The following is a 16,881-nucleotide window of genomic DNA, read 5'->3' as shown; positions in this document are numbered from 1 at the left end:
AAAAAAAAAAAAAAAAAAAAACCAAAACTTTTTTGAGAATTTCAAACACTTATATAAGTCTACAGAGTGAGTTCCAGGATAGTCAAGGCTATTCAGAGAAACCCTGTCCTGAAAAAAAGCAAAAAAAAAGAACTTTTTTGAGAATTTCAAACACTCATATGATATATTTTGATTATATTCATCAATACTCATTTCCCTAATTCTTCCCAGGTCCATCTTCACCCATCTAACAGACACCCCTCCTAACTCATGTTCTTTTTAAAAATAAATCCAATGAGTCCCAATTTCCACTGCTCATATACTTTTGGTTGTGGAGCTTACCTTTACTCCTTCAGAAAATACTAAAAGAGTAGAAAGTACTCTTTCTACTGAGGCATCTATGACCAACATCAATCAGTTTTTTCTGGGCTTTATTTTCTTAAGGTATTTGACTCTAATCTCACACATTACCCTTTAATTTTTTAATATAACAGAATTTTATGTATGCTTCCCTCAACTACTGCCTCTTTTCTAGGCCTTTTAAATTTTTAATGTCAAAGGACTAAAAATATGTGAACAGCCCCTTCTGATAGGAAGTTTGTGGCTTCATTCAATGGCATAAAGCTAGTAGAATGTGGAGTCAGAATACTTAGGTCCTTCTACTTTTGAGCATTTGTTTGTTTTTTTTTTTTAAAGATTTATTTATTTATTTTATGTAAATACACTGTAGCTGTCTTCAGACATACCAGAAGAGGGCATCAGATCTCATTACGGGTGGTTGTGAGCCACCATGTGGTTGCTGGGATTTGAAGTCAGGACCTTCATGGAAAGCAGTCAGTGCTTTTACCCGCTGAGCCATCTCTCCAGCCCACTTTTGAGCATTTGTACAGTAGTCTTTTTACCTCTATGCTTCAATTTTTATAAATACCCAGAATATCTGTACAATTGTGGCACATACTCCAGCATTTGGGAGGCTGAAGTAAGAGGGGTGACATGAGTTTAAGGCCAGCCTGGGCTACATAGTCTAAAGGCCAACCAAGGCTATATAGCCCAGACCTTATTTTTTAAAAACAAAAACAAAAACAAGAACATGAAAGGTATGCACTCTAAAATACAGTATTTTTAGTTACGAATTTTGAGGCTAATAGAAAATTAATTGTATTTTTAGAAAAGATGAATCATAACCCATTTTATATTTTGTTTTACTTCCAAAGGTCATTTCTTCATTTGATATGATGATATACTTTAGTTCTTTGTGCCTGCAAATTTCAAGACACCTTCATCTAAATATCTTCAAGACTTCATGTCAACAAGCACCTGAACAGGTTCACAAGCATATTGACTGACTAGTAGCCCAAGGAAAAGAGGAGAAGCAGTTAGGGGAAACTATGTATGAAGGATATCTCCCTATGCAGGAGGCTAGTATACTATCTATAAGGTTATGTTTAAATATAAAACAAATCTGTAGCTTCCATTATATCTATATCAATAATGAATCCCTTGTCATTGACTTATTTTATCACATACTTATCAATGAAGTATAATGTATGCATTAGAAACAAGAACAAAAAATAAATTTAAATATTAAGAGTAATAAGAAATTGTACCCCAATAAGTCTACATAGTACTATGTCTACAAAACACCTATCAGACTTGGGGTTTTGATTGCCAAAGGATTACATAAATATTCAGAACTTAAAAGAACTTAGCCATCTTGGCAGTGGCATTTGATTGATAAAACTTGAAAAGTAAGCTTATAATACTAAGTATCTAATGATACTATAATTGAGTAAGTGATATACTGAGATATTTGTATATACTAACCATTGTTCAAAAGAGGTATGCTAGTTATAGACATACTTTAGTATACTATCTAGAATTTAAAACAATGGTTGTGGGATTCTGTTGTACTAATTAAGCGTAACATGAATCTTTGAGGGTAACTTGTGCCTTAAACAGTCCAAGTAAACAATTTATTTCCATGGATGGGGAATGAACCTTAAGTCCACAAAGAAATACAAAAAAGTAGCTCAAAGAATTGATAGGAAAGGAAATTGGTAAAAATGGCAAAATGGCATTTGGGAAAATGGCAAAAAAGGTGTAAGGGGGAAAAAACGTGTCAGTATTCAATACTAGGTACATTAGGTACTGATTATCTTATAAATACCACCTTTATCTCAACACTCTTTAGACCTTATGACCCATATGACCTTATTTCTAATTTCACACAAATTCCCATAGACTATACACCATATAATGAAAGAATCAGACAAATAGTGTAAACATGTATTTTAAGTATTCCAAGGAAGAAAAGGAGATTTGAAAAAGTCTATATTTCTCAAAAGGTAAAAATACGTGAATACAGAGAAAACACTCTGAAGTATTTATGTTGCATCTCTAACTCCTGGGTTAGATTCTCAAAGATCTTAAAAGTGAGAATGATAAAGTTTATATTCTATGTTGCAGACATAGCTAAGTGGAAGAGTGAATGCTTAGCATGGGTGAGGCCCTGGCTTGATCTACTAGCAACACCCACCACACCCACCTCAAATAAAAAGGAACTAAAGAATTGGACTGTCCTTTTAATGTCAAAGTTAATAGTAGAAGGGTAATTTCTTCCTAGATAATAGAAAGTATTATATAGACTTGTATAAAATCTTTAATAGATGGGTTATAGAACAAAATTTTAAAAGATGGTTTTCCTTCTAATGGATATGTTTTTCTTTTCTAAATGATTCATTGAATGCAGTTTCAGCAAAACTACAAAGCTCAAATGACTTTAAAGAAATGTTGAAATAACTCAACATGTATGAAACTGTTTTTATACGTTTCTCTGTATAAATGCCTATTTTTAAAATTAAAAACAGTTCAAGTTTAGAAATGAATGTGAAATCAAGATTTAGTATATTTACTGAATATTACAATGGAAAAGATACCTAGGAAATATATATTTGAAGACAGATATAAAGTACTTAAACCATAAATAACTTTAGCTGTGTTAATGCTCTTAATAATTACTAAGGGCATATATCATTTAAGCATAGAGTAGGCAATTAAATGGTATCTTAATGAACTTGCAGAAATGAAATATAAATCTATGTATTAAAACCAATATTTAGAAATCTTTTCAGGTATTTTAATTATTTTAGCATTTATAATTTATTCCAAGACACAAGCTTAAGTTCTTTTAATAAACTATAGACTAGATTATTTTCTTAGAATTGGCAATGTATTATTTTAGTAAACATATAAAGATGTACACACAAAACAGATTCTGTAGGGTTTTTTCCTTAAAGGAGAACAGTGTAAGCCGCAAGTGGTGGCATGCATTTGTTCCTACTACTTAGGAGGCTGAGGTATAAAGATCTCTTACTCCTAAAAGTTTGATACTAATCTGGGTAAGAGGGGTAGACTCTATAGAAATAAACAAAAAGTCCAGAACCATTTTTACTTGGAACTTTGTACCTTGGGACTGTTAAGAGATACACTGAAACCAAAACATAAGTTTAAATCATCTTTATTGATATAATAGTAGAGAGAACAACTATTAAAACAAACAAAAAACCCCTGAAAGCTTGATACATTGGAATAGCTGCTACTTACACAATTGTTTAGGTTTATTTAGAAGTTAACAGGAACAAAAATCTTCCACTTAAGCTAAAGATTTCAGATGTTATAGTTTAAACTATAATTACTAAAGGCATGCCTCTTAGCTAATGTTTTAATTGTATCATATTACATAGGTTCAAGTTCTTTCTTCAAAGACTCATCAGAATAACATGGATTGAAGAGACTTTCGAACATTTGCCATCTCTTGCTGCTGCTGTTTCATGAAAGGAGATATGAAACGTTTAATTTTTAGTTAAATGTTATAAAAATTTCAGCAAATAAAACATTTCAGTGCCTCCATTAATCCCTATCTTTGCAATATAAAATAGAACTTACAGTTTCCATCATAACTTTTTTTTGCAACATAGCCATTTCTTTTTTAAGTTCACTTTGTGTACCAGTAAATAGATTATCATTATTCTTCTCCACATCTTCCAAATTCTAAAACACAAAAAGGCCACTTTAGTTATAAACTATAACTTTTCTTTTAAAAGTAAAAATATTTTCATTCAGAAAAGCTCATTATTTATCTCAACATTCTAAGTAACTCATATAGACCAAATTTCCCACTATAAACAAGTAAATATATCACACATTAATCAAATACAATTAAAGCACAACAGTAACTTCATTGCCCAAAACAATAGTTTAATGAACTTAAGGTCAAGGTGATAGAAAATGGTGAAGGGAGCTAAATAAGATCAGAGAATTGCAAATTTGAGGCTAGTCTAGGCAATGTAGAATCTTGTCTCAAAAGAATAAGAAAATAAAATCTAGAAAGATTACAAGGTCTATCAGTATATACAATTTTAAAAATTTCTAGTAAGTTTCTTAAGACATCTGGGTATTATCCACTTATTGTAACTAAGAGTCAGTGTGACTTAAATTCACAAAAGGGAATAAAATATGTATAGTATTAAGTTATAAGAAAAGAATTATTAGGTATTTTTAAAAAATTACATTTTCATTCATTTAGAGGACAACTTGTGGGTACTGGGTTCTTTCCTTCTAGCATATGGATCCCATAGATTGAACTCTGCTTTAGTATTTTGTTTTTCAAGACAAGGTCTCATAATACAGGCAAAGCTCACCTCAAACTCCCTAATCCTGTCTCAGGCTTAGAAGAATGTGCCATAACACTAGCTAAAAAGTTTTTAAAAATTTAGTACTCATTCACCAAATATATTGTTTCCTATTGCCTATTATGTAGAAAATACTGTGGAGAACTAAAAAAAATAGTAATATATGAGTGTTTTCTTTTTTTTCCAATCATAAAAACTACTTAAACAATTTTATAAGAACAGAAATGTAGCTATCTAATGGAACATAGGGATTAATTCCTGTTTAGTTAATAAAAAGTATACTATTTCATTAATTAAAATGGAACTTAAAGTAGTCGAGAGGAATAGTATAACCAAAGCATGGAAATATGTAAGTCTGGATTCAGAGAAAGCAATTATATAGAGAGTTTGGCATAATGTATATGTATAGTTTGTATAACAAAAAGTTAGAAAGGATGACTACAGGCATGTTTTCAGGAAGGAGATTTTTTTATTTAGATTATAGGGCAGAGTCAAAGAACAGACTCAAGAAAAGAGAAATCAGTTAAGAGTTTTATAGGACAAAGTGTGATGAGAAAATGAAACAGTAAAAGCAGAGAATGAACAAATATATTAAACAGCAGAAATTAAAGAATTTAATAACAATATTAATAAAGGATAAAAAGGATATGGAGAGCAGGGCTCTAATTCCAGCACTCAAGAGACGGAGACAGACAGATCTCTTAAGTTCAAGGCCAGCCTGGTCTACAGAGTAAGTTTCAGGACAGCCAGTACTACATAGAGAAACCCTTCTCAAAAAATAATCAATAAACAGTTATGGAAGAGTTAAAATTATACTGAAGTTTTTACCAAAATGGTAACACTTAGTGATAATATTAGAAGAAATCTTTTCAAGTATTTCCTCAAGCCATACCAATTAAATTGTTCTTAAGGAACATTAGAGCAAGCTGACAAGGTCTCTTGGAAATATTTAAATATTTAAAATATTAAATTATTGAATATATAAAATATAAACTTCTGTTCATATTTATCTTTAAAACTACTATTAGGGAACAGTTTTCTAGTATACATATGGGTCAAGAGATAATTCTCAACTTACAAAGTTCTAATCCTCAACTGTGTTAAAGTTTGCGATAACTCCTCTCATACATAAGTTGGCATATAAAGTCATTGTGGTCAACTGGAATAATTCTAAAAGCTAATATGCCAGAAAAGACCTATAATACATTTGAAAATAGGGAAATAATTCCATTGGGTGCTTGATATTGAAAATACACTGGGAATACATGTATGAAAAGACTGTAACTTATAGACACTATTTTCAGTTAAACAGCACAATGGCTAAAAAGTGTTATTTAATAGAGTATGGACTTAATGTATAAGAACTTTTTAAGGTAAAATTCCTATTTTGCCATTTCCTGTCTTGAATAATCTTCACAGGACATTAGAATTTTACAGACATATCACTTTTGTCACAAACAATTTAAAATAGAAATTTTAAAAAGTAAAACATATTCCCCATGAATTTGCAAAATAAATCCAATACTTAAATTATGGTTTATAAGAACATATGTTAGGAGCAGCAGATGGCTCAGTGGTTAAGAATATTTGTTCTTATAGAAGACTTAGGTTTGATTCTCAACATCCACATGGCAGGTCACAACCATCTGTAACTTTAGTTTTAAAGTGTCTACTACCTTTTTCTGACCTTTGTGGGCAGTGAGCATGTACATGGTATACAGGCATACATATAAAAACACTCATATACAATATTAAAAAAAGAACACAAGTTATCTGGGTGTGGTGGCACACACCTTTAACACCAGCACTTGGGAAGAAAAGGCAAAAGAATCTCTGAGTTTGAAGCCTGCCTAGTGTACATAGTGTACATCCCAGGCCAGCCAGGCAATATAGTAAGTCCTGTTTCAAACAAAAACAAAGGCGATACACAATAAAACAAAAACATATGTTACTATGTATAACTCACCTTTATGAACTGCTCATGTAGCTGTTTGAGTGCTTTCATTCTCTGGCTCTGAACAATTCTAGACTGCTGAAAAATCTTTTGTTGTTGTCGAAAAAGATTCTATAAATTATTAAAAAAATGTAATAATGATTTGGTAAAAGTATTTTTGTTATTGTGGACTTCATTCATGATAGGGAAACACCTAGCTCTGAGCTCTATTATAGTCATTTTAAAATTCAACCAAAAGTAATTCCATATTAAACTTAAATGCATAGTTTAAGGTTAATAACTAGTATTTTAACAACTATTATGGCTAAGTTTAAGTACTTTTCACCACTAACATGCACTATAATACTATCAGTCAATGAATATACATTTAAAAAAATGTTTTGTGTGCCTGAATGTAAGGGTGTTGGATCCCCTGAAACTGGAGTTACAAGCAATTATGAGCTGTCATTTGAGTGCAGGGAACCAAACCCAGATCGTCTGTAAAACCTGTAAGAACTCTTCGTATATGAACCACTGCTCCAGCCCCAAATTTCTTTTTTTGAGTCTAGGTTTCACTGTGTTGTACAATCTTACTTGGAACTTGGAACTCTTCCTACCTCAGCCTCCTAAGTAGCTGGGATTACAGGAGTATACCATCATAAAAGATTGAATAGGAAATCTCAGTTTTTAAGGTTTTGAGACAGGGTCTAACCTGGCCTGGCCTCAAACTTACTGTGTAGTCAAAAATGGTTTTAAAGTGCTAGGTCTCTCTGCCTCTATTTCTCAAATGCTGGGATTATAAACATGTTTTATTTAGTGAGTACGATTGTGGAAAGTGAAAACCCACACCTGGTTTATATAGTACTAGAAATCAAGCTCAAAGCTTTGTCCATGCTAGAGTCTACCAACTGATACACATCCTTAGCCCCAAGACTATCTTATTCTTAGTAATTTCTATGTCTTACACAGATGTTTTCTGAATTTTTGTCTTTTAGTTCCTTAATCTATTCTCCACCACTGACTTTGTGTTCTAGTGCCTTTAATCCATTCACTTACATCCTTATAGAGACTTTGCCATTTCATTATAAGTAGCATAACCTTTCTATATAATATTTTATGTAATGACAAAATATATTAATTGCATATCAATATTAACTATTTTGAGTCCCTTAAGAGTATGTATGTATAAACTCAATTTAGGTATTCATCAGTCATGTCCAAAGTAGAGGAAACTGAAACATAAAAGTAAATTACTTATTGATTATTCATAGTTAACTTATTGTTCAAGCAGAATTTAATTCTAAGTATGTTTCTATAATCCAGGCTCTAATCACTGTACATATGGTTTCTCTAGTATACTGTATATTCAACCAATGCCTGCTTCTGGCTAACTCTTTATTTTTATAGTATAGCTCAAACTTAGTTCAGGACTAAAAACTGCATTCTTCCTTTTACTTCAATTCCTACATTAAGTTGCATAGCACTCTTCTGCATATACACTTAGTCGCCCTGTCACATTTACTTAGCTAAATCCTTATCTTGTAAAACTCAATTCTAGTTATTCTACATGGTGGTATTACTCTTCACTACATGATAGCTAAATCAAACAGAATCCAAAGAGAACAGCTTTTCATTATCATATATATCTACCACCCATCTATTTGTATTCATATTCATATACTCTATTTCCTCTTGTTTCTAAGGATAACTATACTCAGCCCAAATTCCTCTCTTTTACATTCTCAAGAATTTAGCAATTTCCCCCTTCTATTACTATTAAATTTCTCTTTGTAGCCAAACCTAGAGCTGCAGGCCTATAACCCCTAGCTTCTTTCAAGGTAGAGACAGGAGGTCACCAGTTGAAATCCTACCTAGTACAGGACTAATCTAGGTATCTTGAGTTCTTGTCTCAAAATGAAAGGTAAAAAGGAACCAGGTGGTGGTGGCACTCGCAATGAGTAATAAAACTTGTCTTAAGTTCTGTGGACATAATATAAGACTAGGTTCTTTATTTCTACTTGAGACTTAGTTATAATAAAGCCAATTGTGATACTAACAGTTAGTTTTTCTCCTTGTTCCTCAAATTTCTGTATATCCAGTTCCCACTGCTGCAACACACTCATAAATTGCTGAGAATATTCATTGTTAAGCTTCTGTCTGTAAAAAAAAGAAAAAAATCCTGTCAAATTTCATACCAGTATGAAAAGAACACTCAAAACAAATTTAATTCATATATCTTATGCTGTAAAAAGGAAACGACAGTTTAAATATTTTGATAGGAAAATTTAAGAATTTATGTTGATTTCAGTATTTTTTTTCTAACAGATGCCTTCTCACATGCTTTAGCTCTTGAAACTAAGGAAGTTTTATATTTTCCAGAAAAATTTACTTTTAATCTCCAAGGAATTTTTCATTTTTCCTACTGAATATAATTCTGATAAGTAAATTATTTCACTTAGGTTGCCTCCCCCATTTTGGCATGGTAAAGATTTTTTGTACAAAGGAATAGTCAAGTTGATTAAAATGTGTAAATTACTTATAAAACCGAAATTTCTATATTTTCAGTTATCAAACAATAATGACATTTACTTCTTTTATTCAAGTAATGTATTTCCACAATGAATATAGATTAATAACCTCCCAATTATTTAAAAGGAAGAGGAAAGCAATCTCCACTGACTTCTAAGAAACATTTCAATTCTATGAAGGCATTAGATTATAGGACTACTTGATTAGGAAAGAAAAAGCCAAGCAGATGATATTATTTTCTGTAGATAATTTGTACCAGGATATACTAAGAAATGATAAAGATGTATTTCTTTTAAAACCTTACATTTCCTCTTGTTGTGTTTTCCAAATTTGCTCAATTTTCTGGTTACTGGCTTTGAAAGAAGCTTTGGTATACATTTCTATTCTTTTCCTCTTGGCAAGAAGAGCTTTGTTGATGTCAGCTATATTTAAAATAAACATTGAAATTTAATATTAAAACTATTTTGTTCCACATAATCAAATAATATAAGTATGGGTTCATTCAGCAATATCAAGGAGATTTAAAATTAAATTTAGGGACCAAGGAGTTCAGCAGAAGAAAAAAAAAAATTGCACTGGGCATGATGACACATGTCTTTAATCCTAGCACTTGGAAGGAAGAACTCTGCAAATGGGTCTCTGAATTTTAGGCCAGCCTGGTCTACATAGTGAGTTCCAGATCAGTCAGGAAACACAGATACCCACTCTCACAAAGAAAAACAAACAAAAAACACTTGCCATAGCCTGACAGCCTAAGTTTGATCCCAGGAATCCATGGTGGAAGGGGCAAACCAAGCTTTGAAAGCTATCTTCCACAGTGTAAGAGGAGAGACAACTCCCAAAAATATTCTCTGACCTGCACAGACATGCTATCACAAATGTAGACCTACACTCATACATACACATCATACACAAATCATAAAATTTGAATTAAAACATTTTAATTTAAAAATAACACCATGTGCTTTGAAAAATACTCTGTATTTTAGAACACTTAGAAGTTTGAATTTTCAGACTGGGAAAGCTTAGCCAGTAAAATTATGCAAATATTACAAAATCCAAAAATGGCTGAATTTTGTTATGCTGGTCTTAGATATCTTGGATAAAGAAATACATAAAATATCCAAACTTATCTCAATTCTTATTTTTTTTAAAGATTTTTTTTTCTAAGATTCTATTTATTTTATGTATATTAGTACGCTGTAGCTGTCTTCACACACACTAGAAGAGGGTGCCAGATCCCATTACAGATGGTTGTGAGCCACCATGTGGTTGCTGGAATTTGAACTCAGGACCTCTGGAAGAGCAGTCAGTGCTCTTAACCACTGAGCCATCTCTCTAGCCCTCAATTCTTATTTTTATAACTGAGTTAAAATTTAAGTTTAAGGATGATAAAAATGAATAAAACAAAAGATCAAGGCCAGACTTATAAGCAAGCAGTAATAAAGGCTAAATATTTCTAAATTTATAGTATATTCCCCATTTGTTAGGCCATACTTGGTGTAACTGTTAGAACTCATTATCAAAAATACTAAATTTAAAAACAAATCAAAGGGGATTATTAGTAAAAATTTAAAAATCAATACTATTAAACATTTTTAGGTCAGTTTTTTTTGTTTTGTTTTGTTTTTTTGATTTTGTTTTTTCAAGACAAAGTTTCTCTGTGTAGCCTTGGCTATCCTGGAATTCACTCTGTAGACCAGGCTGGCCTTGAACTCAGAGATTTGCCTGTCTCTGCCTCCCAAGTGCTGAGATTAAAGGCATTTGCCATCACTGCCCTAAACATTTTTTATAAAAGAAATCTTAGTAAAATATCTAAATAATACATCTAGGAATTCTTTTTAATGGAGGCATTTTTATTTATTTTTATTATTTATTTATTTTTTGGTTTTTCGAGACAGGGTTTCTCTGTATAGCCCTGGCTAAACTCTATAGACCAGGCTGGCCTGGAACTCAGAAATCCACCTGCTTCTGCCTCCCAAGTGCTGGGATTAAAGGCATGAGCCACTATTGCCCAGCTCTTTGTTGTTGTTGTTGTTGGGTTTTTTTTAGTTTTTGTTTTTGTTGTTGTTTTTTTGTTTTGTTGAAATGAGGTTTCATGACATAGCCATGTCTGGTCTGAAACTCACCATGTAGATCAGGCTGGCATCAAATTCAGGGACCCTCCTACCTCTACTGTACAAGAGCTGGGTATGTGCTACCAAACTCAGTTCACAGTAATTTATATAGGGCAGTTTATTAAAAATTTAATACCTCAATGTTTGCTATGCATATATTTTTACCATAAAAGTTACCTTTTAGTGACTATGATGTAACTCTAAATAGTAAGTTTATAAAGCAAACATTTTGTTACTACCAAATAGATCAGTTCTTATAAAGACTTAATGGTATGAATAATTCTTATAGAAACAATTGTTCTTTTTTTAAAAAGAGTATTTTGGGGCTGGTGAGATGGCTTAACAAGTAAAGGTGCTTGCAACAAAGCCTGACAATTTGAGTATGACCCCCAGGATCCATCCATATGTTAAGAGAAGACACTGACTCCAGTAAGTTGTTTGTTCTCCACTCATGTACCATGGTGTGCTGCCCACCTCCCTCCTTTAAAAAAAAAAAAAAGTATATGTTCCTAAACTAGTCAAGGTAACTGATGCCTGTAATCCCAGAACCCACGAGTTTGAAGAAATACCCAGTTTAAGCCAGCCTAGATTACCTAAGCAAATTCCTGTCTCAAAAGAAGCAAATAAGCAGAGTGCTGTCTCCTAATTCAACATGTATAAAAGCAATATTTAAAACTTAAGGTCTTTTGCTCTGGTTATAAATCTCTTACTGGCTAAAGTTGTCTTTTTACTTTCAATTATGTAAATTTATTACTATAAAAATAATAATAGTTCTTTTTAATTTTGTTTGTTTGTTTGAGGCAGGGTCCTTTGTGCAGCCCTGGCTATTCTGTACTCACTTTGTAGACCAGGTTGGCCTAGAACTCAGAGGTCTGCCTGCCTCTGCCTCTCAAATGCTAGGATTAAAGGCATGTATATATATAAAATCACTTTTCTTTCAATATAAAGAAGTAAAAAAAAAAAATACTTTTCCCCTCTATTTTTCTAAAATTCTTAGTGTCATGTTGACTTTTCATATCATAAAAAAGGTTAAGAAAATTTATGATGCTAAATCATATTTATGCAAAACCCTATAAATAAAAACAAGGCATTAAACAATATTCACATGGTGAACTCATTTCATATTATGCAATTATTATACAGTTTTAAACAACTTTCTTTAAATGTCTCCCAAAAACATACCTCCAAATTTTTCCAGCATATTCTGTACTTCACCTCTGTGAAAAATTAACAGTTAAAAAATTAAGACCAGGAGTATAATTCAGTGGTGGAACATTTGCCCAATGTGCTCAAAGCCCTAGGTTTGATTCATAATATACTTGTTTTGAGAGAAATACCACATACCAAATATTTTATATCACTACTTGCTAGATAAAATGAAGTAAAGTTTTCTTAAAGTACTTTACTGAGCAAAGAAAACATCTGTGGGGCTTAGTGAAATAGCTTAATGCTCTGCAAGTATGAATACCTGATATTCAACCTCCATACACGCAAAGTACTCAGCATGCATGTGACAATGCACACAAACACACACACACACACACATACACACACACACACACACACACACACGTGCATGCACACCATCAAGTACTATTTTGTAACATCTTACCCCACATCTTCAATCATTCCTGCAGATCTTTTCTTTCCATGTTTATCAATTACTGGAGTCTTTTCTATATTGACAAAGTAAATTGTGAAATTAAATATGCTAGTTTGGTAAATTTTAATGAAATCTATTTACAATCTTTTTGGGATTTTGTAACAAATTTTAAAAGCAGATAAATATATTTTTTTGGAAAAAGTTAATTTATATCATACTTTACCACTCATTTTTTTAGAAGCAAAATTTCAGCTATGGTCATGTACTGTTTACTAACTTGTGACTGCAAAGATAAAGAATACTCTTTGAAGTGTTACAACTCTGATACAGAGATAGGGAGATTTGATGAGAAACAAAGTATGGGAGCTGAAGTGATGGCTCAAAGTTTAAGAACCCTTCCAGAGGTCCTAAGTTCAATTCCCAGCAACCATATGGTGGCTCACAGCCATCTATAATGGAATCTAATGCCCTCTTCTGGCATGCATGTCTATATTCAGATAAGAGTACTCATACATAAATAAATCTTAAAAAAAAAAAAAACAGTTATGTGAAAATGCTTATTTAATTCAGTTTTAAATGTATTAAGTTCAAAATAAATACTCTAGAATATTGTTAATACCCAACATTAGATATTTACCATCAGCAACATCTTCTTCTGAACCAGACAGATCTTTATCTTCTTTCTCAAAGTCAAAGGCTTTTTTAGGCTGATCAACCAATGGTGGCTTCCCAGATTTCCCAGAATGCTTTCTTCCACCAGGCACCATCTTTAGATGTTTGCTTGTGTAAACAAACAAACAAACAAACAAACAAAAAAACAGCAAAAAAACTCAGATCTCCCAAACTGTTTGAATTCAAAGACATCATTTAAGTAAACTTTTTTTCTTTTTTTTTTGGGCAGGGGCAGGGGGCAATTAAAGGGACATATGTAGAGGGCAGAAAACAATTTGAGTCAGTTCTCTTCCACCAATTGGGTCCTTGAGATCAGACTCAGGTCAGGCTTGAGAACAAATACCTTTTACTCATTGGGCCATGTTGCTAGCCTAGTATTTTTTTCATTGTACTAAAAGTTAACAGTTTATCATTTATCAGTTTACAAAGAAAAACATCACAGTGATAGCTTGTACACTAACTCCAAATATGTTTCTACCTAGCGACTAGATCTGAACTTTGGCCCTATATGCCAGATACTTGATAAATTGTAATTAAGTTTGTATTTCAAAAAAGTAAAATCATGGTTACCAGCAGGATAAATCACAAGCATTCCAAAAATTGGTTGTAGCACTATAAATCTACAATATATAGCTGTACAGGATTGAGGGTGTAGCTCAGTTACATAATACCTATATAGGAGGCCTTAGGTTCCATTCTCAACCCTGCATAAATGCATAAAACATACAATGGTTATATAAAGAGTGGGCAACTGGGGTATAGCACCAAGACTGTCTTAAGAAAAACAAAATCAAAGCACAAGTGGCACACACCAAGCATTCCAGTACTTAAGAAATTGATGCAGGAGGATTATATAGAATAAGCCTGACCTTCAAAACAAAACAAAAAACTAGACCTTGGGAAAGTAATACACCTATAACATTTCCATAGTATTAAATGAGTCTTGCAGTGGGTGGAAAAGGTACACTGGACACCCATAGGTCCCAGCCCCCAGCTCTCAGTCCCCTCAGTGATAAATTCCTTAGCTCCTAGTCCCTAAAGTCTACCAGCTCCCCAACCCTTCTGTTCTCATGATCCCAGTCCTATGCCCCCAATGCTTCATTTTTTCAGTACCCATTCCTCTCACTACTCTGTCCCCCAACCCATCTAGTCCTTCACTCTCCAGGCCCTCATTCCAGAGAGACCTGCAGTCTCCCTCACCCCAGTCATTCACCCTTATAGCCCATCATTATCTCTATTCCTTATATCTTATGTCACCACCCAGACCTCTAGCCCTTCAGTTCCTAGTACTTGTCTCCTAACTCCTGAAGGCCATCATTTCCTCAGACCCCAAGAACTTTATTTCATCAGCCCTATAAATTCCCAATCCCAAATTACCCAAGATTTCCCCCAGGCCTCTATTCTCAATCCCACAAACACGCAAGCCTCAAGTCCTCCACTCATTTAGCACTCATTACCCCGGCTCCAAGTCTGTCCTCCTCTCATACTATATTCCCTCACCCTTTCACTGAACTCCCCAGCTCCCAAGCCCTCAACCAGAACTCTTCATTTCCTCAAATCCAATCCAAATTCCCTCAAAGACACATTTTCTCATCCTGTAATTCCTCATTCTCACACAACTAATTTTCTCAGCCCCAACTCCCTAATTGGCCTAACCCACAATTCTCTCATCCCAAACCCTAGTTCATATATCTCTTCTAAATTTTACTCCAATTAAGTCCCTTAGTTTCCAAATCCTACTTCCTTTACCCCTAAATTAATCCCCTAATCCACTACCCCTAATTACCTGAGCCCCAACCCTTAATTCCCTCACCCCCAACCATTAATTCTGTCATTCCCAACTCAATTTTAATGTTCTGAAACCTGATCCTTAATCTTCTCACTCACAATCCCTAAATTCTCTAACCCAACTACTAGTTCCCACAGCCTCCAACAACCTAGCCCTGAACTCATTCTCTCAGACTCTAGTCCCCTGTTCCCCTATTTCTGCACCTCACCCCAATTTCTCATTTGGTTTCCACAACTATTTCTCTCAGCTCCCAAGATCTCTAAGGAAACCCCTATTCTCTCACCCTAGTGTCAAATACCCTCAGCCTGAGCATACCTAACCCATCATCCCTAATTCTCTGTGACTCAAACCATCAGCCATAATCCTTCATTCCCTAAACCCCAGTCCCCTCACACCAAATATCTAGTCCCCTCACTTCAACTCCAAATTGCCTCAGCACCAACCCAAGATTTCCTTAGTACCCAACTGTTATGTAGGCCCTCAACCCAGATCTCTAATTTCATCAGAGCCCAACGCCCGCCTGCTCCCTAGATCCCAAACCAGAGTTCCATATTCAAACCCATTATTTTCTCAGTATCTGACACCTAAATCACTATACTTCCTATATTTAAGTTTCTTCATCCTAACCCCAAATTCCCTGATGCCCTTCCTCCTAGTTGACTTAGCCCATTACCCCTAAATCTCTATGCCCCATCCTAACCCCCTAGGATGAAGGCCCTAATTCCCTTAGCCCCATTTCTAAATTCTCTCCGGCCCACCCCCATTTCCCTAGGTCGCACTCCGAATTTGTCAGGCCACACCCCCATTTCCCTAGGTCCCACCCCTAACTCCCAGGCCTGGCCCTTATTCCCCTAAGCCCTCAGCTCCCAGCCCCTATTTCCCTTGGCTCTGACCCCAGTTCCCAATATCTTGCCTCTTCTAACTTTCCTGAGCCCTTGACTCCTAGTCCCTAGGCCTGGACCCCCGAATCCCTACCGCAGCTTCCTAATTCCCTAGGTCCCAACCACTAATTCCCTCATCCCTTACCCAATGCCCTTCACCTTGACCCCTTACTCCCCAGGCCCCGCCTCCTAACTTCCTAATTCCGCCGCCGCCGGAGCCCGTAATTCCCTCAGCTCCCAAATCCCTATCTCCTAGGCCCGCACCCTAATCCCCTAGGCTGCCATCCCTAATTCCCAAAGTTCCGCCTCCAGATTCCAGATTCCCTTCCCCCTTGACCCCTAATTCCCTATTAACCTCCGTTGGTGACCTTTAATTCCCTCAGCCTGACCCTCATTCTCTAGGTCCGGACCCCTACTTCCCTAACCCCTGACCCCTAACTCCCTTTCCCCACTTCTTTAGCCGTTACCTCCTAGTTCCCTCGGCCCAAATCCTAAATCCTAGATCCTGCCTCCTAATTTCCTCAGCCCACGACTCCAAATCCCTAGGCTCTGACAGCTAACGCCCTCGGCCATCCCGAGTTCCCTCAGCCCTGACCAAATCCGTCAGCCCAAACCCCGACTCCCTCGGCCCGACCTCCGATCCCCTCGGCCCGACCCCCGACTCCCTCGGTCCGACTCCCTCGGCCC

General features: G+C 34.8%; 2 protein-coding genes across 4 annotated transcripts in view; one reads left to right on the top strand and one right to left on the bottom strand.

Moving 5' to 3' along the window:
- The window catches only part of Chpt1 (choline phosphotransferase 1), a 32,741-nt gene extending 28,853 nt beyond the window's left edge, over nt 1-3,888 (top strand). The window contains exons 8-9 of one of the 2 annotated variants that reach the window (XR_004112951.1): nt 1,194-1,397; nt 3,723-3,888. Coding sequence is in view for 1 of the 2 variants with exons in the window: in XM_031350253.1 (XP_031206113.1) it covers nt 1,194-1,304; nt 3,723-3,767 (156 nt within the window). In the remaining variant the exon portion in view is untranslated. The remainder of the gene's footprint in view (nt 1-1,193; nt 1,398-3,722) is intronic. The other variant, XM_031350253.1, reaches the window with a different exon arrangement.
- Sycp3 (synaptonemal complex protein 3) overlaps nt 3,575-16,881 on the bottom strand; it is a 14,298-nt gene continuing 991 nt past the window's right edge. For both annotated transcript variants that reach the window (XM_031350254.1, XM_031350255.1), the window contains exons 2-9: nt 13,490-13,632; nt 12,862-12,925; nt 12,432-12,466; nt 9,437-9,554; nt 8,661-8,760; nt 6,637-6,735; nt 3,925-4,029; nt 3,575-3,802 (exon numbers count right to left, since the gene is read on the bottom strand). In XM_031350254.1, coding sequence (XP_031206114.1) covers nt 3,749-3,802; nt 3,925-4,029; nt 6,637-6,735; nt 8,661-8,760; nt 9,437-9,554; nt 12,432-12,466; nt 12,862-12,925; nt 13,490-13,632 — 718 coding nt within the window. In that variant the 3' untranslated portion in view covers nt 3,575-3,748. The remainder of the gene's footprint in view (nt 3,803-3,924; nt 4,030-6,636; nt 6,736-8,660; nt 8,761-9,436; nt 9,555-12,431; nt 12,467-12,861; nt 12,926-13,489; nt 13,633-16,881) is intronic.

Source organism: Mastomys coucha, unplaced genomic scaffold (assembly GCF_008632895.1).
Source record: "Mastomys coucha isolate ucsf_1 unplaced genomic scaffold, UCSF_Mcou_1 pScaffold4, whole genome shotgun sequence".
Classification (NCBI taxonomy): domain Eukaryota; kingdom Metazoa; phylum Chordata; class Mammalia; order Rodentia; family Muridae; genus Mastomys; species Mastomys coucha.
Note: the sequence above shows the minus strand (reverse complement) of the source record. Positions and strands in the feature narration are given on the sequence as shown.